General features: G+C 47.0%; 1 protein-coding gene across 1 annotated transcript in view; it reads right to left on the bottom strand.

The window, feature by feature from the left end:
* Positions 1 to 22,182, bottom strand: part of adcy5 (adenylate cyclase 5) — a 494,269-nt gene that overhangs the window by 136,932 nt on the left and 335,155 nt on the right. The window contains exon 8 of the mRNA XM_072468291.1: positions 9,871 to 9,996. Within this exon, the coding sequence (XP_072324392.1) occupies positions 9,871 to 9,996 (126 nt within the window). The remainder of the gene's footprint in view (positions 1 to 9,870; positions 9,997 to 22,182) is intronic.

Raw genomic sequence — 22,182 nt, 5'->3', positions numbered from 1 at the left:
GATCCGGCCCCAGGAGCGCTCAGGGAGGGAACAGACCACGGGACCCAGCCCAACCTGCCTCAGGGAGCCCCTGCCCACGACCCAGGACCCCAGAAACGGCGGAGACCCTGCGCGAGGACCTGAACGTGCTGCAAGGTATTCCCGCGCCCACAGAACGCCGGGACCCATTGCAAACTTGCCCCCCTAGCAACTGCTCTACTTCAACCAGTGCCCGGGACCCTGCCAGACGCGACCCCGGGTACGTAAACAGCGCCCTGGTCCCCGCAGCGCCCTGGACCCCGCCAGACGCAACCGCCTACCTTCCACAAGGGCTGACGTCTCCCATCGGATCCCAGGATCATCCAGCAGCAGCCGTCGACCGAGGAAGCGAGGGAAACGCGGCAGTCTGCAGGTTAGACTGAAGCAACGCGGTTTCAAGACCCCTCTCCCCAGCATACTCCTGGCAAACGTCCAAGACATTGAAAACAAGCTGGATGAACTTAACGTCAGACTTACCTCTCAGATAGAAGTAAGAGACTGCTGCGTGCTCTGTTTCACAGAGACATGGCTCACCCCTGCCTCACCGGACTGTGCCATACAACCTGAAGGCTTCTCAATTCACCGGGCGGACCGCACGGCATCATCAGGCAAAGCGAAGGGTGGAGGGGTTTGCCCCCTCATCAACTCCTCCTGGTGCTTGGATGTGGCGACCCACTTCTCCCCAGACCTAGAATACCTGACCGTGAAGTGCCGACCATACTATCTTCCACGCGAGTTCACTTCAGCCATTATCACAGCAGTCTGCATCCCAACCCAGGCAGAAGTAAGGAAGGCCCTGGACGAACTGTACACAGTTATAAACAACTACGAAACAGAACATTCTTACGTGACTGCTTGGAGGCAGTGGACTGGTCCATATTTAAGAACTCAGCGACCAACCTAAATGAGTATGCCACCACCGTCACAGACTTCATCACCAAATGTGTGGACGACTGCGTGGCAAAGAAATCAGTACGTACGTTCCCCAACCGGAAACCATGGCTCAATCGCGAGGTTGACTCCCGACTGAAGGACAGATCTGAGGCGTTCAAGGAAGACGACCCTGACCTGTACAAGAAATCCAGGTCCGACCTCCGCAAAGCTATCCGAAATGCCAAGAGATACTATCAAACCAAGCTAGAGTCACAGACAGACTCTTGGTGGTTGTGGCAAGGACTAAACAACATAACGGGCTACAAAGCGAAGCCGAGCAGTATCTCCGGCAGCAGCGCACCCCTCCCTGATGAACTCAATGCATTCTTTTTTTTTTATAAATGTTTTATTGAAATTTTTTTCCCAAACAACAATTTTTCCCCTCTTACAAAGCAAACGCAACAATAACAATACAGAAATTTTAAACAATACACAAGTAACAAAACCCCTTTATCTTTGACCTAAACTAACCCCCCCCCCCTCTTCCCCCTGGGTTGCTGCTGCTGGTCATCTGTCTTCCCTCTAACATTCCCCTAGGTAGTCGAGAAATGGCTGCCACCGCCTGGTGAACCCTTGAGCCGATCCTCTCAGGGCAAACTTTATCTGCTCCAGTTTAATGAACCCCGCCATATCATTTACCCAGGCCTCCAGTCCGGGGGGTTTCGCCTCCTTCCACATGAGTAGGATCCTGCGCCGGGCTACTAGGGACGCAAAGGCCACAACGTCGGCCTCTTTCGCCTCCTGCACTCCCGGCTCTTCCGCAACTCCAAATAGAGCTAACCCCCAGCCTGGTTTGACCCGGGCCTTCACCACCCGCGAAATCACTCCCGTCACTCCCTTCCAATACCCTTCCAGTGCCGGGCATGCCCAAAACATATGTGCGTGGTTTGCCGGGCTCCCGCCACACCTCCCACATTTGTCCTCCACTCCAAAGAACCTGCTCAATCTTGCTCCCGTTATGTGTGCTCTATGTAGCACCTTAAATTGAATCAGGCTAAGCCTGGCGCATGAGGAAGAGGAATTTACCCTGCTTAGGGCATCAGCCCACATACCCTCCTCTATCTCCTCCCCTAGTTCTTCTTCCCACTTTCCTTTTAGTTCGCCCACCGACTCCTCCCCCTCTTCCCTCATCTCTCGGTAAATCTCTGACACCTTGCCCTCTCCGACCCACACCCCTGAAAGCACCCTGTCCTGTATCCCCTGTGTCGGGAGCAACGGAAATTCCCTCACCTGTTGTCTAGTAAATGCCCTCACCTGCATATATCTCAAGAAGTTTCCCCGGGGCAACTTATACTTTTCCTCCAATGCTCCCAAGCTCGCAAAAGTCCCATCTATAAATAAATCTCCCACCCTCCTAATTCCCAACTGGAACCAGCTCTGAAATCCTCCATCCATTCTTCCTGGGGCGAACCTATGGTTGTTCCTGATTGGGGACCCCACCAGGGCTCCCCGCACCCCTCTCTGTCGCCTCCACTGTCCCCAGATATTCAATGTTGCCGCCACCACCGGGTTCGTGGTAAACTTTTTAGGTGAGATCGGTAGCGGCGCCGTCACCAGCGCCTCTAAACTCGTCCCTTTACAGGACTTTCTCTCCAGTCTTTCCCACGCCGCTCCCTCACCCTCCATCATCCATTTACGTATCATTGCCACATTGGCGGCCCAATAGTAATCGCCCAAGTTCGGTAGTGCCAATCCTCCTCTGTCCCTACTACGCTGAAGGAACCCCCTCCTTACTCTCGGAACTTTCCCTGCCCACACGAAGCTCGTGATGCTCCTGTCTATTTTATTAAAAAAGGTCTTAGTGATTAGTATAGGGAGACATTGAAATACAAATAAGAACCTCGGGAGGACCATCATCTTAATTGCTTGCACCCTGCCCGCCAGCGATAGAGGCTGCATGTCCCACCTCTTGAAGTCCTCCTCCATTTGTTCTACCAACCGTGTCAGATTAAGTCTGTGCAAGGTTCCCCAGCTCCTAGCGATCTGAATCCCCAGGTATCGGAAGTTTCTTTCCACTTTCCTTAGAGGCAAGCCTTCTATCTCTCTACTCTGGTCCCCTGGATATATCACAAATAATTCACTCTTCCCCATGTTTAGCCGATACCCCGAGAAATCCCCGAACCCCCTCAAAATTCGCATAACCTCTATCATTCCCCCCGCTGGGTCCGACACGTATAACAATAGGTCATCCGCATATAACGAGACTCGGTGTTCTTCTCCCCCTCTAATCACCCCTCTCCATTTCCTGGAGTCTCTCAACGCCATGGCAACTCAATGCATTCTATGCTCGGTTCGAGCAGGTAACCAACAATCCGCTGTTGAGTGCCACAGCAGCCCATAATTCACCCATACCCACCATCACAGCTTCCGAAGTCAGATTGGCCTTCCTGAAAGTGAACCCTCGGAAGGCGACGGGCCCAGACGGGATCCCTAGTCGTGCACTCAGAGCCTGCGCGGACCAGCTGGCAGAGGTATCCGCAGACATCTTTAACCTGTCCCTACTCCACTCCGAGGTCACCACCTGCTTCAAGAAGACCACCATCATACCGGTACCAAAGAAGAACCAGGCAACGTGCCTCAATGACTACCGTCCAGTGGCCCTGACTTCAGTCGTAATGAAGTGCTTCGAGAGGTTGATCATGAAGCGCATCACCTCCATACTTCCAGAACGCCTTGATCCACTGTAATTCGCATACCGTTGCAACCGGTCCACATCAGACGCCATTTCCCTGGCCCTACACTCATCCCTAGAGCATCTCGAAAACAAGGACTCCTACATCAGACTCCTATTTATTGACTACAGCTCCACCTTCAACACCATAATCCCAGCCAAGTTCATATCAAAGCTCCAAAACGTAGGACTTGGCTCTCCACTCTGCAACTGGATCCTCAATTTTCTGACCAACAGACCACAATCAGTAAGAATGAACAACACCTCCTCCACAATAGTCCTCAATACCGGGGCCCCGCAAGGCTGCGTACTTAGCCCCCCACTCTACTCCCTGTACACACACGACTGCGTGGCAAAACCTGGTTCCAACGCCATCTACAAGTTTTCTGATGATACGACCATAGTGGGCCGGATCTCGAATAACAACGAGTCAGAATACAGGAGGGAGATAGAGAACCTAGTGGAGTGGTGTAGCCACAACAATTTCTCCCTCAATGCCAGCAAAACTAAAGAGCTGGTCCCTCCTGTATTCTGACTCGTTGTTATTCCAGATCCAGCCCACTATGGTCGTATCATCAGCAAAGTACTGTACACACCCCTGTCAGCATCAACGGGGCCAAGGTGGAGATGGTTAGCTGTTTCAAATTCCTAGGGGTGCACATCTCCTAAAATCTGTCCTGGTCTATCCACGTTGACGCGACCACCAAGAAAGCACAACAGCGCCTATACTTCCTCAGGAAACTAAGGAAATTCGGCATGTCCACATTAACCCTTACCAACTTTTACAAATGCATCATAGAAAGCATCCTAACGGGCTGCATCACAGCCTGGTATGGCAACTGCTCAGCCCAGGACCACAAGAAACTTCAGAGAGTCATGAACACCGCCCAGTCCATCACACGAACCTGCCTCCCATCCATTGACTCCATCTATACCTCCTGCTGCCTGGGGAAAGCGGGCAGCATAATCAAAGATCCCTCCCACCCAGCTTACTCTCTCTTCCAACTTCTTCCATCGGGCAGGAGATACAGAAGTCTGAGAACACGCACGAACAGACTCAAAAACAGCTTCTTCCCCACTGTCACCAGACTCCTAAATGACCCTCTTGTGGACTGACCTCATTAACACTACACCCTGTATGCTTCATCCGATGCCAGTGCTTATGTAGTTACATTGTATATCTTGTGTTGCCCTATTATGTATTTTCTTTTCTTCACTTTTTTTCTTCCCATGTACTTAATGATCTGTTGAGCTGCTCGCAGAAAAATACTTTTCACTACACCTCGGTACACGTGACAATAAACAAATCCAATCCAATCCAAGTTAAGGGCGCTCCACCTGAATGCATACAGCATTAGTAACAAGTTAGATGATCTAAAGGTGCAAATGGGTATGATATACTTGCCATTATGGAATCATGGCTACATGGTGACCAAGACTGGGAACTGAATATTCAACGGTATTCCTTGTTTAGGAAGGACAGATAAAGAAAGAAAGGACGTGGAGTTGCACAGATAATAAGGGATGGGATCAGTGCAGTAGTAAGGGAGGATCTCAGCACGGAAGAACAATGTGTGGAATCTGTTTGGATGGAGCTAAGAAACAGCAAAGGGTAACGGACATTGGTTGGAGTTGTTTATAGGCCACCTAATCGTAATGGTAATGGGGGGCACAGTATTAATCAGGAGGTGTGGGCAGCATGTAGAATGGCAATACTATGATCATGGGTGTCTGAACAATTTTTCCTTTAACTGTGCTAACAATGTTCTCACAAAGGTCAAGTTTGTGCTTTTTGGCAAAGTCCACTGGAACTTTATTGGTCCACTGGTAACTTTATTTTCAATACAACATGGAGAGAATTCCGACTGGCCCTTTAGCTAGTCAGATGAATTGTCTTTAGCGAATACAGTGGTTGAGTTTTAAAATACAGATCGTGGTAATTCTTCAAATCATAATATACAGTATAAAATGACTGGGTGATTTAAACAATAGAAAGATGGCGATTTTGCAAAAGCAGCAAGGAAATAAGTTTTAGAAAAAGCGAGATTGATTCTGGAATGAATTTTTCCATCCCAGCAAGTATTCTTAAGGAAATTGTCTTAAGGTCTCACCTTCCTCACACCTCTGATTGGCTTTAACTAATTTATAATTCACTCAATTCGGCCAAAGTGTCTGTCCATCAATTTAAGAGATATGAAAATGAAAATCGCTTATTGTCACAAGTAGGCTTCAAATGAAGTTACTGTGAAAAGCCCCTAGTCGCCACATTCCGGCGCCTGTTCGGGGAGGCTGTTACGGGAATTGAACCGTGCTGCTGGCCTGCCTTGGTCTGCTTTCAAAGCCAGCGATTTAGCCCAGTGTGCCAGACCAGCCCCTATATGTATTTAAATATATTGGTGCCAATTTCTCAATCCATCGCCTGCCAATTTTCCAAATTATCCAGACATGCATCTAGACATTATTTGAGAAACACAGTTTTCGCTAAGAAATTATCAGCCCTAGACTGGCTATTACTAAATAGAACACAGAACATACAGCACAGTACAGGCCCTTCGGCCCTCGATGTTGCGCCGACCTGTGAAACCACTCTAAAGCCCATCTACTCTATTCCCTTATCGTCCATATGTCTATCCAATGACCATTTGAATGCCCTTAATGTTGGCGAGTCCACTACTGTTGCAGGCAGGGCATTCCACGTCCTTACTACTCTCTGAGTAAAGAACCTACCTCTGACATCTGTCCTATATCTATCTCCACTCAATTTAAAGCTATGTCCCCTCATGCTAGACATCACCATCCGAGGAAAAAGGCTCTCACTGTCCACCCTATCTAATCCTCTGATCATCTTGTATGCCTCAATTAAGTCACCTCTTAACCTTCATAGAACATAGAACATTACAGCACAGTACAGGCCCTTCGGCCCTCGATGTTGCGCCGACCTGTGAAACCACTCTAAAGCCCATCTACACTATTCCCTTATTGTCCATATGTCTATCCAATGACCATTTGAATGTCCTTAGTGTTGGCGAGTCCACTACTGTTGCAGGCAGGGCATTCCACGCCCTTACTACTCTCTGAGTAAAGAACCTACCTCTGACATCTGTCCTATATCTATCTTCCCTCAATTTAAAGGTATGTCCTCTCGTGCTAGACATCACCATCCGAGGAAAAGGCTCTCACTGTCCACCCTATCCAATCCTCTGATCATCTTCTGTGCCTCAATTAAGTCACCTCTTAACCTTCTCTCTAACGAAAACAGCCTCAAGTCCCTCAACCTTTCCTCATAAGATCTTCCCTCCATACCAGGCAACATTCTGGTAAATCTCCTCTGCACCCTTTCCAATGCTTCCACATCCTTCCTATTATGCGGCGACCAGAATTGCACGCAATACTCATAATGCGGCCGCACCAGAGTTTTGTACAGCTGCAACATGACCTCATGGATCCTAAACTCAATCCCTCTACCAGTAAAAGCTAACACACCGTACGCCTTCTTAACAACCCTCTCAACCTGGGTGGCAACTTTCAGGGATCTATGTACATGGACACCGAGATCTCTCTGCTCATCCACACTGCCAAGAATCTTGCCATTAGCCCAGTACTCTGTCTGCCTGTTATTCCTTCCAAAATGAATCACCTCACACTTTTCAGCATTAACCTCCATTTGTCACCTCTCAGCCCAGCGCTGTAGCTTATCTATGTCCTTCTGTAACTTGTAACATCCTTCCGCACTGTCCACAACTCCACCGACTTTAGTGACATCTGCAAATTTACTCACCCATCCTTCTACGCCCTCCTCCAGGTCATTTATAAAAATGACAAACAGCAGTGGCCCCAAAACAGATCCTTGTGGTACACCACTAGTAACTGGACTCCAGTCTGAACATTTCCCATCAACCACCACCCTTTGTCTTCTTCCAGCTAGCCAATTTCTGATCCAAACTGCTAAATCACCCTGAATCCCATGCTCCGTATTTTCTGCAATAGCCTACCGTGGAGAACCTTATCAAACGCTTTACTGAAATCCATGTACACCACATCAACTGCTTTACCCTCATCCACCTGCTTGTCACGTTATCAAAGAACTCAATAAGGTTTGTGAGGCACGACCTACCCTTCACAAAACCGTGTTGACTATCTCTAATCAACTTATTCCTTTCCAGATAATTATACACCCTATCTCTTACAGACCTTTCCAAGACTTTGCACACAACAGAAGTAAGGCTCACTGGTCTATAGTTACCGGGATTGTCTCTACTCCCCTTACTGAACAAGGGGACAATATTTGCTATCCTCCAGTCTTCTGGCACTATTCCTGTAGACAAAGATGACTTAAAGATCAAGGCCAAAGGCTCAGCAATCTCCTCCCTAGCTTCCCAGAGAATCCTAGGATAAATCCCATCAGGCCCAGGTGACTTATCTATTTTCACACTTTCCAGAATTGCTAACACCTCCTCCTTATGAACCTCAAGCCCTTCTAGTCTAGTAGCCTGAATCTCAGTATTCTCCTCGACAACATTGTCTTTTTCCTGTGCGAATACTGACGAAAAATATTCATTTAGCACCTCTCCTATTTCCTCGGACTCCAAGCACAACTTCCCACTACTGTCCTTGACTGGCCCTACTCTTACCCTAGTCATTCTTTTATTCCTGACATATCTATAGAAAGCTTTAGGGTTATCCTTGATCCTACCTGCCAAAGACTTCTCATGGCCCCTCCTGGCTCTTCTTAGCTCTCTCTTTAGGTCCTTCCTAGCTAACTTGTAACTCTCGAGCGCCCTAACTGAACCTTCATGTCTCATCTTTACATAAGTCTCCTTCTTCCTCTTGACAAGTGTTTCAACTGCTTTAGTAAACCACGGTTCCCTCACTCGACCACTTCCTCCCTGCCTGACAGGTACATACTTATCAATGACACGCAGTAGCCGTTCCTTGAACAAGCTCCACATTTCCATTGTGTCCATCCCCTGCAGTTTTCCTCTCCATCCGATGCATCCTAAGTCTTGCCTCATCGCATCATAATTGCCTTTCCCCCAGATATAACTCTTGCCCTGCGGTATAAACCTATCCCTTTACATCACTAAAGTAAACGTAATCGAATTGTGGTCTTTCAAACCGAGAGCCACTGCCCAATCAGAGGCCAACAGCACTTGCGCTCAGCAGCACCACCGAGAAGGCAGTGGCTGCTGCTGGAAGGACAGGCACCAGAGTAACCCAAGATTCAGGTCAGTAATATGGGGGTTTCGTGGGCTGGGGGCATGGGGAGGGGGTTGGCAGAAAGGGCGGGATGGGTCTCAGCAGCCCAGCCACCCCCCCCCCATTACTGATCTCATGTTCCTTGATCAGGCACTGAGTGCCTTTGATTGAGGGACCCGCCACCCTACCAACAGAGCTGGCTGCACAGCTTTACTTGTCGAGCAAGCCGCACAGTCATCGGCCCGGCTGGAGCAGGATTTATCCTAGCGGCAGGACAATGAGGCCCTTCAGTAGTCATTAAGGGTCTTCATAGGCCGTGGGGCGAGGACATCAAACTTTCCCCCCTTCCGGAACTTAATTCTGGGTGGAGACAGGATGTGGGGTTCCGGGCACCACCATCCAGCCTAAGTGAATGCACTTTCCGCCTCCAAGCTCACCATCCACGAGAGCACAAGATTCCAGCCAATGTCTGACATTAAGTCATTATGACACAGAAGGAAGTCAATCCAGCCCACCATATTTTCTCCTGAACAATGGAACATCCAACAAGTTGCAAGCACCAGTAAGTAATAAACATTCACAAGTAGCAACACATAAATTGACTGCGTAAATTTCTTATCCTTAACTCCTTCAGGAAGGGGAGATGGTGGTGTAGCGGTAATGCCACTGTACTAATAATCCAGGGGGCTTGGCTAATGTCTTGGGGACATGGGCTCAAATCCCACCACAGCTGGTGGAATTTAAAAATTCAATTCATTAATGATGTCTGGAAGATAAAGTAGTCTCAGTAAGGGTGACCATGAAACTGTAATTGATTGTAAACACCCACCTGGTTCAGCAATGCCCTACAAGGAAGGAAATATGCCACCTGTACCTGGTCTGGTGTACATGTGAATCCAGACCCAACTTGGTTGATTCTTAACTGCCCTCTGAAATGGCCCAGCAAGCCACTCGGCTCAAGGGCAAATAGGGATGGGCAAAAAATGTTCACCTGGCCAGTGATGCCCAGCATTCTAAGCACAAGTTTAAAAGTGTTTTTTTTTTCTCCTTACCATTGTTTTCATCTCTTTGGAGATGTGGTTGTAGAATTGACGTTCCACATTCCACGGCGAACCAATGTTGGACGTCGAGTTGGACCGCGTCCTGTTGAGTTTCGCAATCATCGCCTTCTCGTCCTTCTGTAATCAAAACGAAGCAGGGTCAACATTAGCTGCAGACGGGAAGGAAATTCTGGAGAAAGCAGGAGCCAGGTCAAATCCACATTTTGGAGACGAAGAACAAGGAGGAGGGAGAGGCAGCATAATGTGGTGGTTATATCACTGCACTGGTAATTCCACAGACCAGGAGTGAACAGTTGGAAAGTGAATTTGAAACTCAAGAGTTTGAGAATTGGGTTTCGGGTTGTAGATAAAAGGGAGTGAATGGCCTCCTTCTGTATTGCATTGTGAAGGGAAGAGGATTTATCAGGTTGATACCAGGACTGAGGGACGATAACTATCAGGAAAGACTGAGAGTTGAGGAACATTTCCTCCGAGCAGAGAAAGTGGATGGGTGACCTAATAAAGGCTTTTATAAGTTTGAAGGGTTAGAAGAAGTTGGGAGGGGTCTTGTGGCTCAGTGGGTAGTGTCCCTCCCCCTGGGCCAGAAGCTCCAGGTTTAAGTACGACTCCAGGACTTGACGGCCACGGAAGGTGAGTTTATAACAGGCGATGGCAGATTGTGTCGAACAGGTTGATTAGCAACCTGAAAATCATTCAAACATGTCTGAGGACAGGTGGTGAGGATGGAGTTTCCTTGTCAGACTGCAGAAGGTGACGGCAAACCACTTTGCCAAGCATCACCATGCACCAAGCAAATGGAAGCCCATGGTCTCTGCCATCTCCTTTGGGCCTGGTAATAATTAATAATAATAAATAATAATCTTTATTAGTGTCACAAGTAGGCTTACATTAACACTGCAATGAAGTTATGTGAAAGTCTGCTAGTGGCCACACTATGGCGCCTGTTCAGGTACACTAAGGGAGAATTCAGAATGTCCTGAAGGAGGAGGAGCACAAGAGGATAGACTGTCATGTGGGAGTACCTTTACGAAATGGGTGTTTATAAATGGGTATGTGTATAAATATCTGTAGTGAGAGTACCTTTAAGAAATGGGTGTTTAAGAAATGTACCTTTAAGAAATGGGTATTATCAGTGATGTCAGAGTGTGGGTGGAGCTGGGCTGTCTGTCAGCTTTTTACTTTCATTTTTGAGCAGGCTGCAGGGTGTGTTTTAGTTTCCTTTCCAGAGCTGGAAGCTGCAGTCACAGCCAGAAGGTGTATGAATCTCTCTCTGTAAAGTAAAGACTGTAAATTGATCCTGGTGATTTAAAACTAATAACAGTAGTGACTTTAACCTGATGTGCTTCTGTTAAAAGGTGTTTTTTTAAAGTCGTATGGATGTTAAAAAGGAAAGCTTAAAGGTGTACTTAGTATTGTAGTCTTTGGGGGTTGTATTTGAATTAATGGTTGCTAAGATGTTCACTATATGTTTTAAAAGGTTAACTTGAGTTCATAGAATAAACACTGTTTTGCTTTAAAAAATACTTCTCCATTTCTGCTGTTCCACACCTGTAGAGTGGGCCGTGTGCTCCCCATACCACAGTCTATTAAAAGTTGTGGGTCAGGCGAATTCAATGATATACTTTGGGGTTCTCTAAACCCTGGCCCATAACAAGACAAAAGAAAAATTTCTCAATTTCTGGGTGAGCGCAAAAGTAGGGGCCATAAGCACAGGCTGGTTACCAATAAATGTAACAAGGAATTCAGGAGAAACGTCTTTATCCAGATAATGCTTACAATGTGGAATTAACTACCACAGGAGGGATTGAGGCGAATAGCATAGGTGCATTTAAGGAGAAGCTCAATAAGTACATGAGACAGACTGGAATAGAAGAGTATATAAGTACGGTTAGATGAAGCGAGGTGAGTGGAGACTCATGCAGAACTTAAGTGCCAGTTTGCAGATGTAATGAGATATAAACCCAACTTTTTCATCAGCAGCAAGTGTCTTCACCAGAGCTGATACATGAATCTTTGCCAGGTTTTAATGTATCATTCTGGAAACATTTTGCCATCACATAGGAAAGAGTTCATTTGTGTCTCAGCAAAGAAAGTTTTGGACAAAGTGGTAATTTTCCAACTCTGAGTTAGTAAAGATCGGAAATGTTAGACGAGGACAAACAAACGGCCATTTGTTCGCCTTCCACCTGGCAGTTGCATGATACCACAATAATGGAGTTTATTGATGAATCAATCTCTATCCAATATAGATACATGCATGAAAGATAGGAACAGGAGGAGGCCTTTTGGCCCTTCGAGCCTGCTCCACCATTCATCACGATCATGGCTGAGCATCCAACTCAATACCCTAATCCTGCTTTCTCCCCATAACGTTTGATCCCATTTGACCCAAGTGCTATATCTAGCCGCCTCTTGAATATATTCAATGTTTTAGCATCAACTACTAGCTGTGGTAATGAATTCCACAGTCTCACCACTCTTTGGGTGAAGAAAAGTCTCCTTATCTCTGTCTTTGTGAAGGGGAGGTCGTGTCTCACTAACTTGATAGAGTTTTTCGAGGAGGTCACAAAGATGATTGATGCAGGTTGGGCAGTGGATGTTGTCTATATGGACTTCAGTAAGGCCTTTGACAAGATCCCTCATGGTAGACTAGTACAAAAGGTGAAGTCACACGGGATCAGGGGTGAGCTGGCAAGGTGGATACAGAACTGGCTAGGTCATAGAAGGCAGAGAGTAGCAATGGAAGGATGCTTTTCTAATTGGAGGGCTGTGACCACCAGTGGTGTTCCACAGGGATCAGTGCTGGGACCGTTGCTGTTTGTAGTGTATATAAATGATTTGGAGGAAAATGTAACTGGTCTGATTAGTAAGTTTGCAGACGACACAAAGGTTGGTGGAATTGCGGATAGCGATGAGGACTGTCAGAGGATACAGCAGGATTTAGATTGTTTGGAGACTTGGGCGGAGAGATGGCAGATGGAGTTTAATCCGGACAAATGTGAGGTAATGCATTTAGGAAGGTCTAATGCAGGTAGGAAATATACAGTGAATGGTAGAACCCTCAAGAGTATTGAAGGTCAAAGAGATCTAGGTGTACAGGTCCACAGGGGCAACACAGGTGGAGAAGGTAGTCAAGAAGGCATACGGCATGCTTGCCTTCATTGGCCGGGGCATTGAGTATAAGAATTGGCAAGTCATGTTGCAGCTGTATAGAACCTTAGTTAGGCCACACTTGGAGTATAGTGTTCAATTCTGGTCGCCACACTACCAGAAGGATGTGGAGGCTTTAGAGAGGGTGCAGAAGAGATTTACCAGAATGTTGCCTGGTATGGAGGGCATTAGCTATGAGGAGCGGTTGAATAAACTCGGTTTGTTCTCACTGGAACGAAGGAGGTTGAGGGGCGACCTGATAGAGGTCTACAAAATTATGAGGGGCATAGACAGAGTGGATAGTCAGAGGCTTTTCCCCAGGGTAGAGGGATCAATTACTAGGGGGCATAGGTTTAAGGCGAGAGGGGCAAGGTTTAGAGTAGATGTACGAGGCAAGTTTTTTACACAGAGGGTAGTGGGTGCCTGGAACTCGCTACCGGAGGAGGTGGTGGAAGCAGGGACGATAGTGACATTTAAGAGGCATCTTGACAAATACATGAATAGGATGGGAATAGAGGGATACGGACCCAGGAAGTGTAGAAGATTGTAGTTTAGTCGGGCAGCATGGTCGGCACGGGCTTGGAGGGCCGAAGGGCCTGTTCCTGTGCTGTACATTTCTTTGTTCTTTGTTTTGAAATGGTTTACCCTGAATCCTCAGACTGTGACCCCTGGTTCTGGACTCACACATCATCAGAAACATCGTCCCTGCATCTACCCTCTCAAGTCCTGTTAGAATTTTATTCGTCTCTATGAGATCCCCCCTCATTCTTCTGAACTCCAGCAAGAACAATCCCAACCTAGTCAATCTCTCCTCATATGACATCCCTGGAATCAGTCTGGTAAACCTTCGCTACTCTCCCTCGTGAGCAAGAACATCCTTCCTTTGAGAAGGAGACCAAAACTGCACACAATATTCTAGGTGTGGCCTCACCAAGGCCCTGCATAATTGCAACAACACATCCCTGCTTCTATACTCGAAACCTCCTGCAATGAAGGCCAACTTTAGCCTTCTTTACCACCTGCTGCACCTGCATGCTTACCTTCAGCGACTGGTGCACAAGGACACCCAGGTCCCGCTGCACACTCCCCTCTCCCAATTTACAACCGTTCAGGTAGTAATCTGCCTTCCTGTTTTTGCTACCAAAGTGAATAACCTCACACTTACCCAAATTATACTGCATCTGCCATTGATTTGCCCACTCGCACAGCCTTCCCAGATCATGCTGTAGGATCTCTGCATCCTCGTCACAGTTCACCCTCCCACCCAACCTGGTATCATCTGCAAACTTTTGTTCCCTCATCCAAATCATTAATATATGTTGTGAATAGCTGGGGTCCCAGCACCGATCCCTGTGGCACCCCACTAGTTACTACCTGCCAATTTGAAAAGGACCCAGAAATCCCTACTCTTTGTTTCCTCTCTGCCAACCAGTTTTCTATCCACCTCAAAACACTTCCCCCAATCCCATGAGCTTTAATCTTACACAATAATCTCTTATGCAGGACTTTGTCAAAAGCTTTCTGAAAGTCCAAATATACCACATCGACTGGCTCCCCCTTGTCGACGGTACTGGTTACCGCTTCAAAGAATTCCAACGGATTTGTCAAGCATGATTTTCCCTTCATAAATCCATGCTGACTCTGACTGATCCTACCACTGCTTTCTAAATGTTCCACTATAAAGTCCTTGATAATGGATTCAAGCATTTTCCCCACTACCGATGTTAGGCTTACTGGTCTATAATTCCCTGCTTTCTCTCTACCTCCCTTTTTGAATATTGGAGTGACGTAAGCTACCCTGCAATCTGTAGGGACTGGTCCAGAGTCTATAGAATCCCGGAAGATGACCACCAATGCATCCACTATTTCCGGGGCCACCTCCTTAAGCACTCTGGGATGCAGATTCTCAGGCCCGGGGGATTCATCCGCCTTCAATCCCATCAATTTTCCCAGCACTATTTCTCTACTGATATTGATCTCCCTCAGTTCTTCCCTCTCACTAAACTTTTCATTCTCCAACAATAGTCGAGAACAAACAACAATAGTCAATGCCAGGAGCATCCGGAATAAGGTGGGTGAACTTGCGGCATGGGTTGGTACCTGGGACTTCGATGTTGTGGCCATTTCGGAGACATGGATAGAGCAGGGACAGGAATGGTTGTTGCAGGTGCCGGGATTTAGATATTTCAGTAAGCTCAGGGAAGGTAGTAAAAGAGGGGGAGGGGTGGCATTGTTAGTCAAGGACAGTATTACGGTGGCAGAAAGGACGTTTGATGAGGACTCGTCTACTGAGGTAGTATGGGCTGAGGTTAGAAACAGGAAAGGAGAGGTCACCCTGTTAGGGGTTTTCTATAGGCCTCCGAAAAGTTCCAGAGATGTAGAGGAGAGGATTGCAAAGATGATTCTGGATAGGAGCGAAAGCAACAGGGTAGTTGTTATGGGGGACTTTAACTTTCCAAATATTGACTGGAAACGCTATAGTTCGAGTACATTAGATGGGTCCATTTTTGTCCATTGTGTGCAGGAGGGTTTCCTGACACAGTATGTAGATAGGCCAACGAGAGGCGAGGCCATATTGGATTTGGTACTGGGTAATGAACCAGGACAGGTGTTAGATTTGGATGTCGGTGAGCACTTTGGAGATAGTGACCACAATTCAATTACGTTTACTTTAGTGATGGAAAGGGATAGGTATATACCGCAGGGCAAGAGTTATATCTGGGGGAAAGGCAATTATGATGCGATGAGGCAAGATAATGCGTGTCATTGATAAGTATGTACCTGTCAGGCAGGGAGGAAGTGGTCGAGTGAGGGAACCGTGGTTTACTAAAGCAGTCGAAACACTTGTCAAGAGGAAGAAGGAGACTTATGTAAAGATGAGCCATGAAGGTTCAGTTAGGGCGCTCGAGAGTTACAAGTTAGCTAGGAAGGACCTAAAGAGAGAGCTAAGAAGAGCCAGGAGGGGACATGAGAGGTCTTTGGCAGGTAGGATCAAGGATAACCCTAAAGCTTTCTATAAATATGTCAGGAATAAAAGAATGACAAGGGTAAGAGTAGGGCCAGTCAAGGACAGTAGTGGGAAGTTGTGCTTGGAGTCCGAGGAGATAGGAGAGGTGCTAAATAAATATTTTTCGTCAGTATTCACACAGGAAAAAGACAATGTTGTCGAGGAGAATACTGAGATTCAGGCTACTAGACTGGAAGGGCTTGAGGTTCATAAGGAGGAGGTGTAAGCAATTCTGGAAAGTGTGAAAATAGATAAGTCACCTGGGCCGGATGGGATTTATCCTAGGATTCTCTGGGAAGCTAGGGAGGAGATTGCTGAGCCTTTGGCTTTGATCTTTAAGTCATCTTTGTCTACAGGAATAGTGCCAGAAGACTGGAGGATAGCAAATGTTGTCCCCTTGTTCAAGAAGGGGAGTTGAGATAACCCCGGTAACTATAGACCAGTGAGCCTTACTTCTGTTGTGGGAAAAATCTTGGAAAGGTTTATAAGAGATAGGATGTATAATCATCTGGAAAGGAATAAGTTGATTAGAGATAGTCAACACGGTTTTGTGAAGGGTAGGTCGTGCCTCACAAACCTTATTGAGTTCTTTGAGAAGGTGACCAAACAGGTGGATGAGGGTAAAGCAGTTGATGTGGTGTATATGGATTTCAGTAAAGCGTTTGATAAGGTTCCCCATGGTAGGCTACTGCAGAAAATACGGAGGCATGGGATTCAGCGTCATTTAGCAGTTTGGATCAGAAATTGGCTAGCTGGAAGAAGACAAAGGGTGGTGGTTGATGGGAAATGTTCAGACTGGAGTCCAGTTACTAGTGGTGTACCACAAGGATCTGTTTTGGGGCCACTGCTGTTTGTCATTTTTATAAATGACCTGGAGGAGGGCGTAGAAGGATGGGTGAGTAAATTTGCAGATGACAGTAAAGTCGGTGGAGTTGTGGACAGTGCGGAAGGATGTTACAAGTTACAGAGGGACATAGATAAGCTGCAGCGCTGGGCTGAGAGGTGGCAAATGGAGTTTAATGCAGAAAAGTGTGAGGTGATTCATTTTGGAAGGAATAACAGGAAGACTGAGTACTGGGCTAATGGTAAGATCCTTGGCAGTGTGGATGAGCAGAGAGATCTCGGTGTCCATGTACATAGATCCTTGAAAGTCGCCACCCAGGTTGAGAGGGTTGTTAAGAAGGCGTACGGTGTGTTAGCTTTTATTGGTAGAGGGATTGAGTTTAGGAGCCATGAGGTCATGTTGCAGCTATACAAAACTCTGGTGCGGCCGCATTTGGAGTATTACGTGCAATTCTGGTCGCCGCATTATAGGAAGGATGTGGAAGCATTGGAAAGGGTGCAGAGGAGATTTACCAGAATGTTGCCTGGTATGGAGGGAAGATCTTATGAGGAAAGGCTGAGGGACTTGAGGCTGTTTTCGTTAGAGAGAAGAAGGTTAAGAGGTGACTTAATTGAGGCATACAAGATGGTCAGAGGATTGGATAGGGTGGACAGTGAGAGCCTTTTTCCTCGGATGGTGATGTCTAGCACGAGGGGACATACCTTTAAATTGAGGGGAAATAGATATAAGGCAGATGTCAGAGGTAGGTTCTTTACTCAGAGAGTAGTAAGGGCGTGGAATGCCCTGCCTGCAACAGTAGTGGACTCGCCAACACTAAGGACATTCAAATGGTCACTGGATAGCCATTTGGACAATAAGGGAATAGTGTAGATGGGCTTTAGAGTGGTTTCACAGGTCGGCGCAACATCGAGGGCCGAAGGGCCTGTACTGCGCTGTAATGTTCTATGTTCTATGTTCTAACCCAGCGAGGAGGTTGAAAGAACTAACCTTGATGGAGAGCGATCATAATATGTCAGAATTCTTAAGATGGAGAGTGAAGTAGTTGAATATGAAACTAGTGGCATGAATCTAAATAAAGGGAACTTTGAGGGTATGTGGCGCGAATTGACAAGTATAGATTTGGGAATCTTACTGAAGGGGTTGCTGGTGGACAGGCAATGGTTCATATTTAAAGAATGTGCGCGTGAATTACAACAATGATTCATTCTGGTCTGTCGCGAACATAAAAGAAGAAAGGTGGCTCAATCATGGATTACAAAAGAAATTGGGGATAATATTAAATCCAATGGGGAGATATATAAAATTGCCAGAAAAGTAGCAAGCCTGAGGATTGGGAGCATTTTAGAATTCAGCAAAATAGGTCAAAACATTTGATCAAGAGGGGGAAAAATAGAGTACGCTTTTATAAATATGTGAAGAGAAAAAGATTAGTAAAGGCAAATGTAGGTCCCTTACAGTCAAAAACCAAGGAAATTATAATGAGTTTATGACAGGCAAATCATGCTTGGAGTTTTCTGAATATCTAACTCGCAGAATAGATAAGGGAGGACCAGTGGATGTGATGTATTTGGACTTTCAGAAGACTTTTGATCAGGTCCCTCATAAGAGGATAGTGGGAAAAATTGAAGTGTGTGGGATAATGGGTAATGTTTTGGCGTGGATCGAGAATTAGTTTGCAGACAGGAAACAGAGAGTGGGAATAAAGGAGTATTTTTCCGAATGATTAGTGGAACCCCACAAGGATCAGTGCTTGGGCCCCAGCTATTCATGATATATAAATGTCCTGGATGAGGGAACCAAATGTAACATTTCCAAGTGGGCTGACAATACAAAACTAGGTGGAATTGTGAGTTGTGAGGAGGATGCAAGGAGGCTTCAAGGTGATTTAGACAAGTTGCGTGAATGGGCAAAAACATAGCAGATGCCATACAACATGGCTAAACGTGAAGTTACACACTTCAGTGTGAGAAACAGAAAGGACGAGTATTATTTAAATGGTGATGTATTGGGAAGTGTGGATCATCGAATCATAGTATTTACAGTGCAGAAGGAGGCTATTCGGCCCATCGAGTCTGCACCGGCCCTTACAAAGAGCACCCTACTCAAGCCCATGTATCTACCCTATCCCCGTAACCCAGTAACCCCCACTTAACCTTTTTTGGACACTAAGGGCAACTTAGCATGGCCAATCCACCTATCCCGCACATCTTTGGACTGTGGGAGGAAACCGGAGCACCCGGAGGAAACCCACGCACACACGGGGAGAATGTGCAGACTCCGCACAGGCAGTGACCCAAGCCGGGAATCGAACCTGGGACCCTGGAGCTGTGAAGCAATCGTGCTAACCACTATGCTACCATGCTGCCCATGTACAAAGGGATCTGGGTGTCCTTGTACACCAGTCACTGAAAGTGGAGAGGCAGGTGCAGCAAGCAATTAAAAAGGCAAATGGTTTTTTGTAGAGTGTTTATCTGAGACAAGGCCGAATAGCCTCTGGCGTGTTATTCACCCTGGGGTAACACGGACTGCAACACAATGCAGTTAAACGATAAAGCATGCACCAAACGTAGGCGTTGGTTCAATAAGATTTATTGAACTTCAGTAACGAAGCACACAGCTGCCTGTGGGTTGACTCTCTACTACTCTAAGTAAACTAACTCTAACTATCTAGACCAGGCTAGGTCTAATCCACGTGTAGAAGGTGTTGAATGATATGTACACCCTGACTGTCACTACAGTTGTCACCAGTGGAAAGAGGCAGAGTGCTGATGCCTCATGTGATTTATAGTTGGAAGCCCCCCTCTGGTGTTCTGTCTGGTGATTGGTGTGTTCTGTTCTGTATGTTGATTGGCGCACCTGGGTGTCTGTTACTGCCTGTTTTTACCTCATGATGTGCATGGGTGCATATTATGACAGCCTCCTCCTGCTCTTAGTTTCTATGTTAACACATAGTGATGGAGAGCTTTGGGAACCATGGGTCTAAACTTACCCCTCTTCCCTTTGTATACTACACTCACCATATATCAGTCTCAAGTTACTTGTATACTGTAACCCAAAGAGTTCCTCCCCCAGAGCTCTGCGTTTACTCAACACTGGTCTCTTGTGCACACCAAACGTCTTCCTCTCAACATTGCTCGCCATGTCCTCAGCAAGCTTGGGTTGTAAGATTGTCATTCCTTCCTTATACCTTTCTGCCTCTCCATCCCTCTCTCCTCCAATGAAGACTCACTGGTGGCGATCATGATCCCTGGCTGAGGTCTCTCATCCCTTGGACAAAGAGGGCCGTAGCTTCTAGTGCCCCCAAATCTGGACAGACCTGGGACTGTTCCGTCACATGGAGCGGGATGTGAGCCGAGTGAGTAACTGCAGGGAGATGTTCTATGGAAATTCCTCCGAGGATTTACCCATGCGCCTTCGCGCGCGCGCCCCCCCCCCCCCCCCCCCCCCCCCGCTTTGTCACAACCTCTGGGTTCACAGGGAAAACACTGGCCGTCCGTGATCAGGTAAGCTGTCTGAATATGCCCCTGAAGATTTGAGTCTTTTTTTCATAAATTTAGAGCACCCAATTCATTTTTCCCCCCAAGTTTAGGGGACATTGAGCAAATCCACCTGTCTTGCACATCTTTGGGGTGTGGGGGTGACACGGGGGAATGTGCAAACTCCACACGGACAGTGACCCGGAGCCGGGATCGAACCCGGGTCCTCGGTGCCGTGAGGCAGCAGTGTTAACAACTGCGCCACTGAAGGTTTGAGCCTTAATGTCAGCTCCGATGGCTTGTATCGGTGAAACTTTGTTGACACCTGGTGTCAGGTGCCTCAGTGACTCATACAACGTGATCTTTACTGGTGAAAATTAAAGTTTCGACATGGAACACCTGTGAGAGGATGTTATCTCTGTCGGAGGATTGGAAACAGGGTTTGTTTTCTTCACAGTCTGATCTGCTGTGAGATACAGATTTAATCTAGTTCTGTCTGTGACATTTTCAGCTGGCCAGTGCGTTGGTGTTCAAAGAGTGAAAACAAGATGAATTGCAACCAGACTGTGACAATGTTCGCTTCACCTTCAGAGGTCGATAAATTCAGTCACTGCATCTTTGCCGCCTCTTGCTGCCTACACCACACACTCACCAGCACAAGCCTTACCTAGACTCCACCACCCCCTCCCCAACTTCTCGTTTAAAGTCCCCACTGGTCTTAACCCCCCCCCCCCCCCCCCCCCCCCCCCCCCCCCCCCCCCTATCCTGTCCGTCTGGCCCATCGGCCCTCATCCTACCAGCCCTCCACCGGAATCCTGTCAAAATCCTCCTTCTCATTCATAATCCCCCCCGCCAGTGTCTTGTCCACCACTTTAGCACTGCAGCCTCCACCTAATAATAATAATCATTATTATTGTCACAAGTAAGCTTACATTAACACGGCAATGAAGTTACTGTAAAAAGCCCCTAGTCGCCACACTCCGGGGGCCTGTTTGGGTACACAGAGGGAGAATTCAGAACGTCCCATTCACCTTCCATTTCACTTAACTGGCACTGTGTGACCGGTGGCTCTGAGGGTAGTACCTTCGCCTTGGGCGTGAGAGGGTTGTGGGTTCGAATCCTGCTTCAAAGACTTTGAGTGTAAAATTGAAGATGCACTACTCGGGGAGTGCTTCAGGAGAACATGTAGAATAGGCTGTTGATTTGCGATTTACTGCACCAAATCGAGATCTACCCTGTAATGTTTTTATCCAACATGTTATTTTATTGCAGTTCCATAACTTTTCCCCATTTTACAGAGTTATCAAGTCATACAGAAGCAAGTCTTCGTAGCTTGTCTCTCGTGGAGCTATCCAATTAATCCCACCACTCCCACTAGTTCTTTCCCCCATAGCTTTGCAAACATTTCTCACCCGTTCACCAAGATTCCTTAGGCAGCACCTCCGAAAGCCATGACAACTACCATCTAGAAGGACAAGGGCAGCAGACACATGGGAACCCACCACCGAGAAGATGCTCTCTATAAAGACCCTGGAGGCCAAGTAGTTGAGTACACGGTAGTTTGTTCATGGCAAAAAGAAACAGCCGTCACAGCAGCAAATACACACTGTATAAATCCGAGTAGGGTCTACCAGGGTGTTGGTTCCTGTCCGGGGCGGCTATTACACAATCTAATTATGAGCCTCGACCCATTAGCTGGGAAGCTCGTATTCCACGAGTCCCATGGGAGATTGATTCAGGTATCCCCGTGGGCCGTGTGAGGGTCATTACATCATCCTGACTTGGAGAAATAGCAGCCGTTCCTTCACCGTTGCTGGATCAAAATC

The sequence above is a fragment of the Scyliorhinus torazame genome, chromosome 2, assembly GCF_047496885.1.
Source record: "Scyliorhinus torazame isolate Kashiwa2021f chromosome 2, sScyTor2.1, whole genome shotgun sequence".
In the NCBI taxonomy this organism is placed as follows: domain Eukaryota; kingdom Metazoa; phylum Chordata; class Chondrichthyes; order Carcharhiniformes; family Scyliorhinidae; genus Scyliorhinus; species Scyliorhinus torazame.
This window is presented reverse-complemented; position numbering and strand designations above follow the sequence as displayed.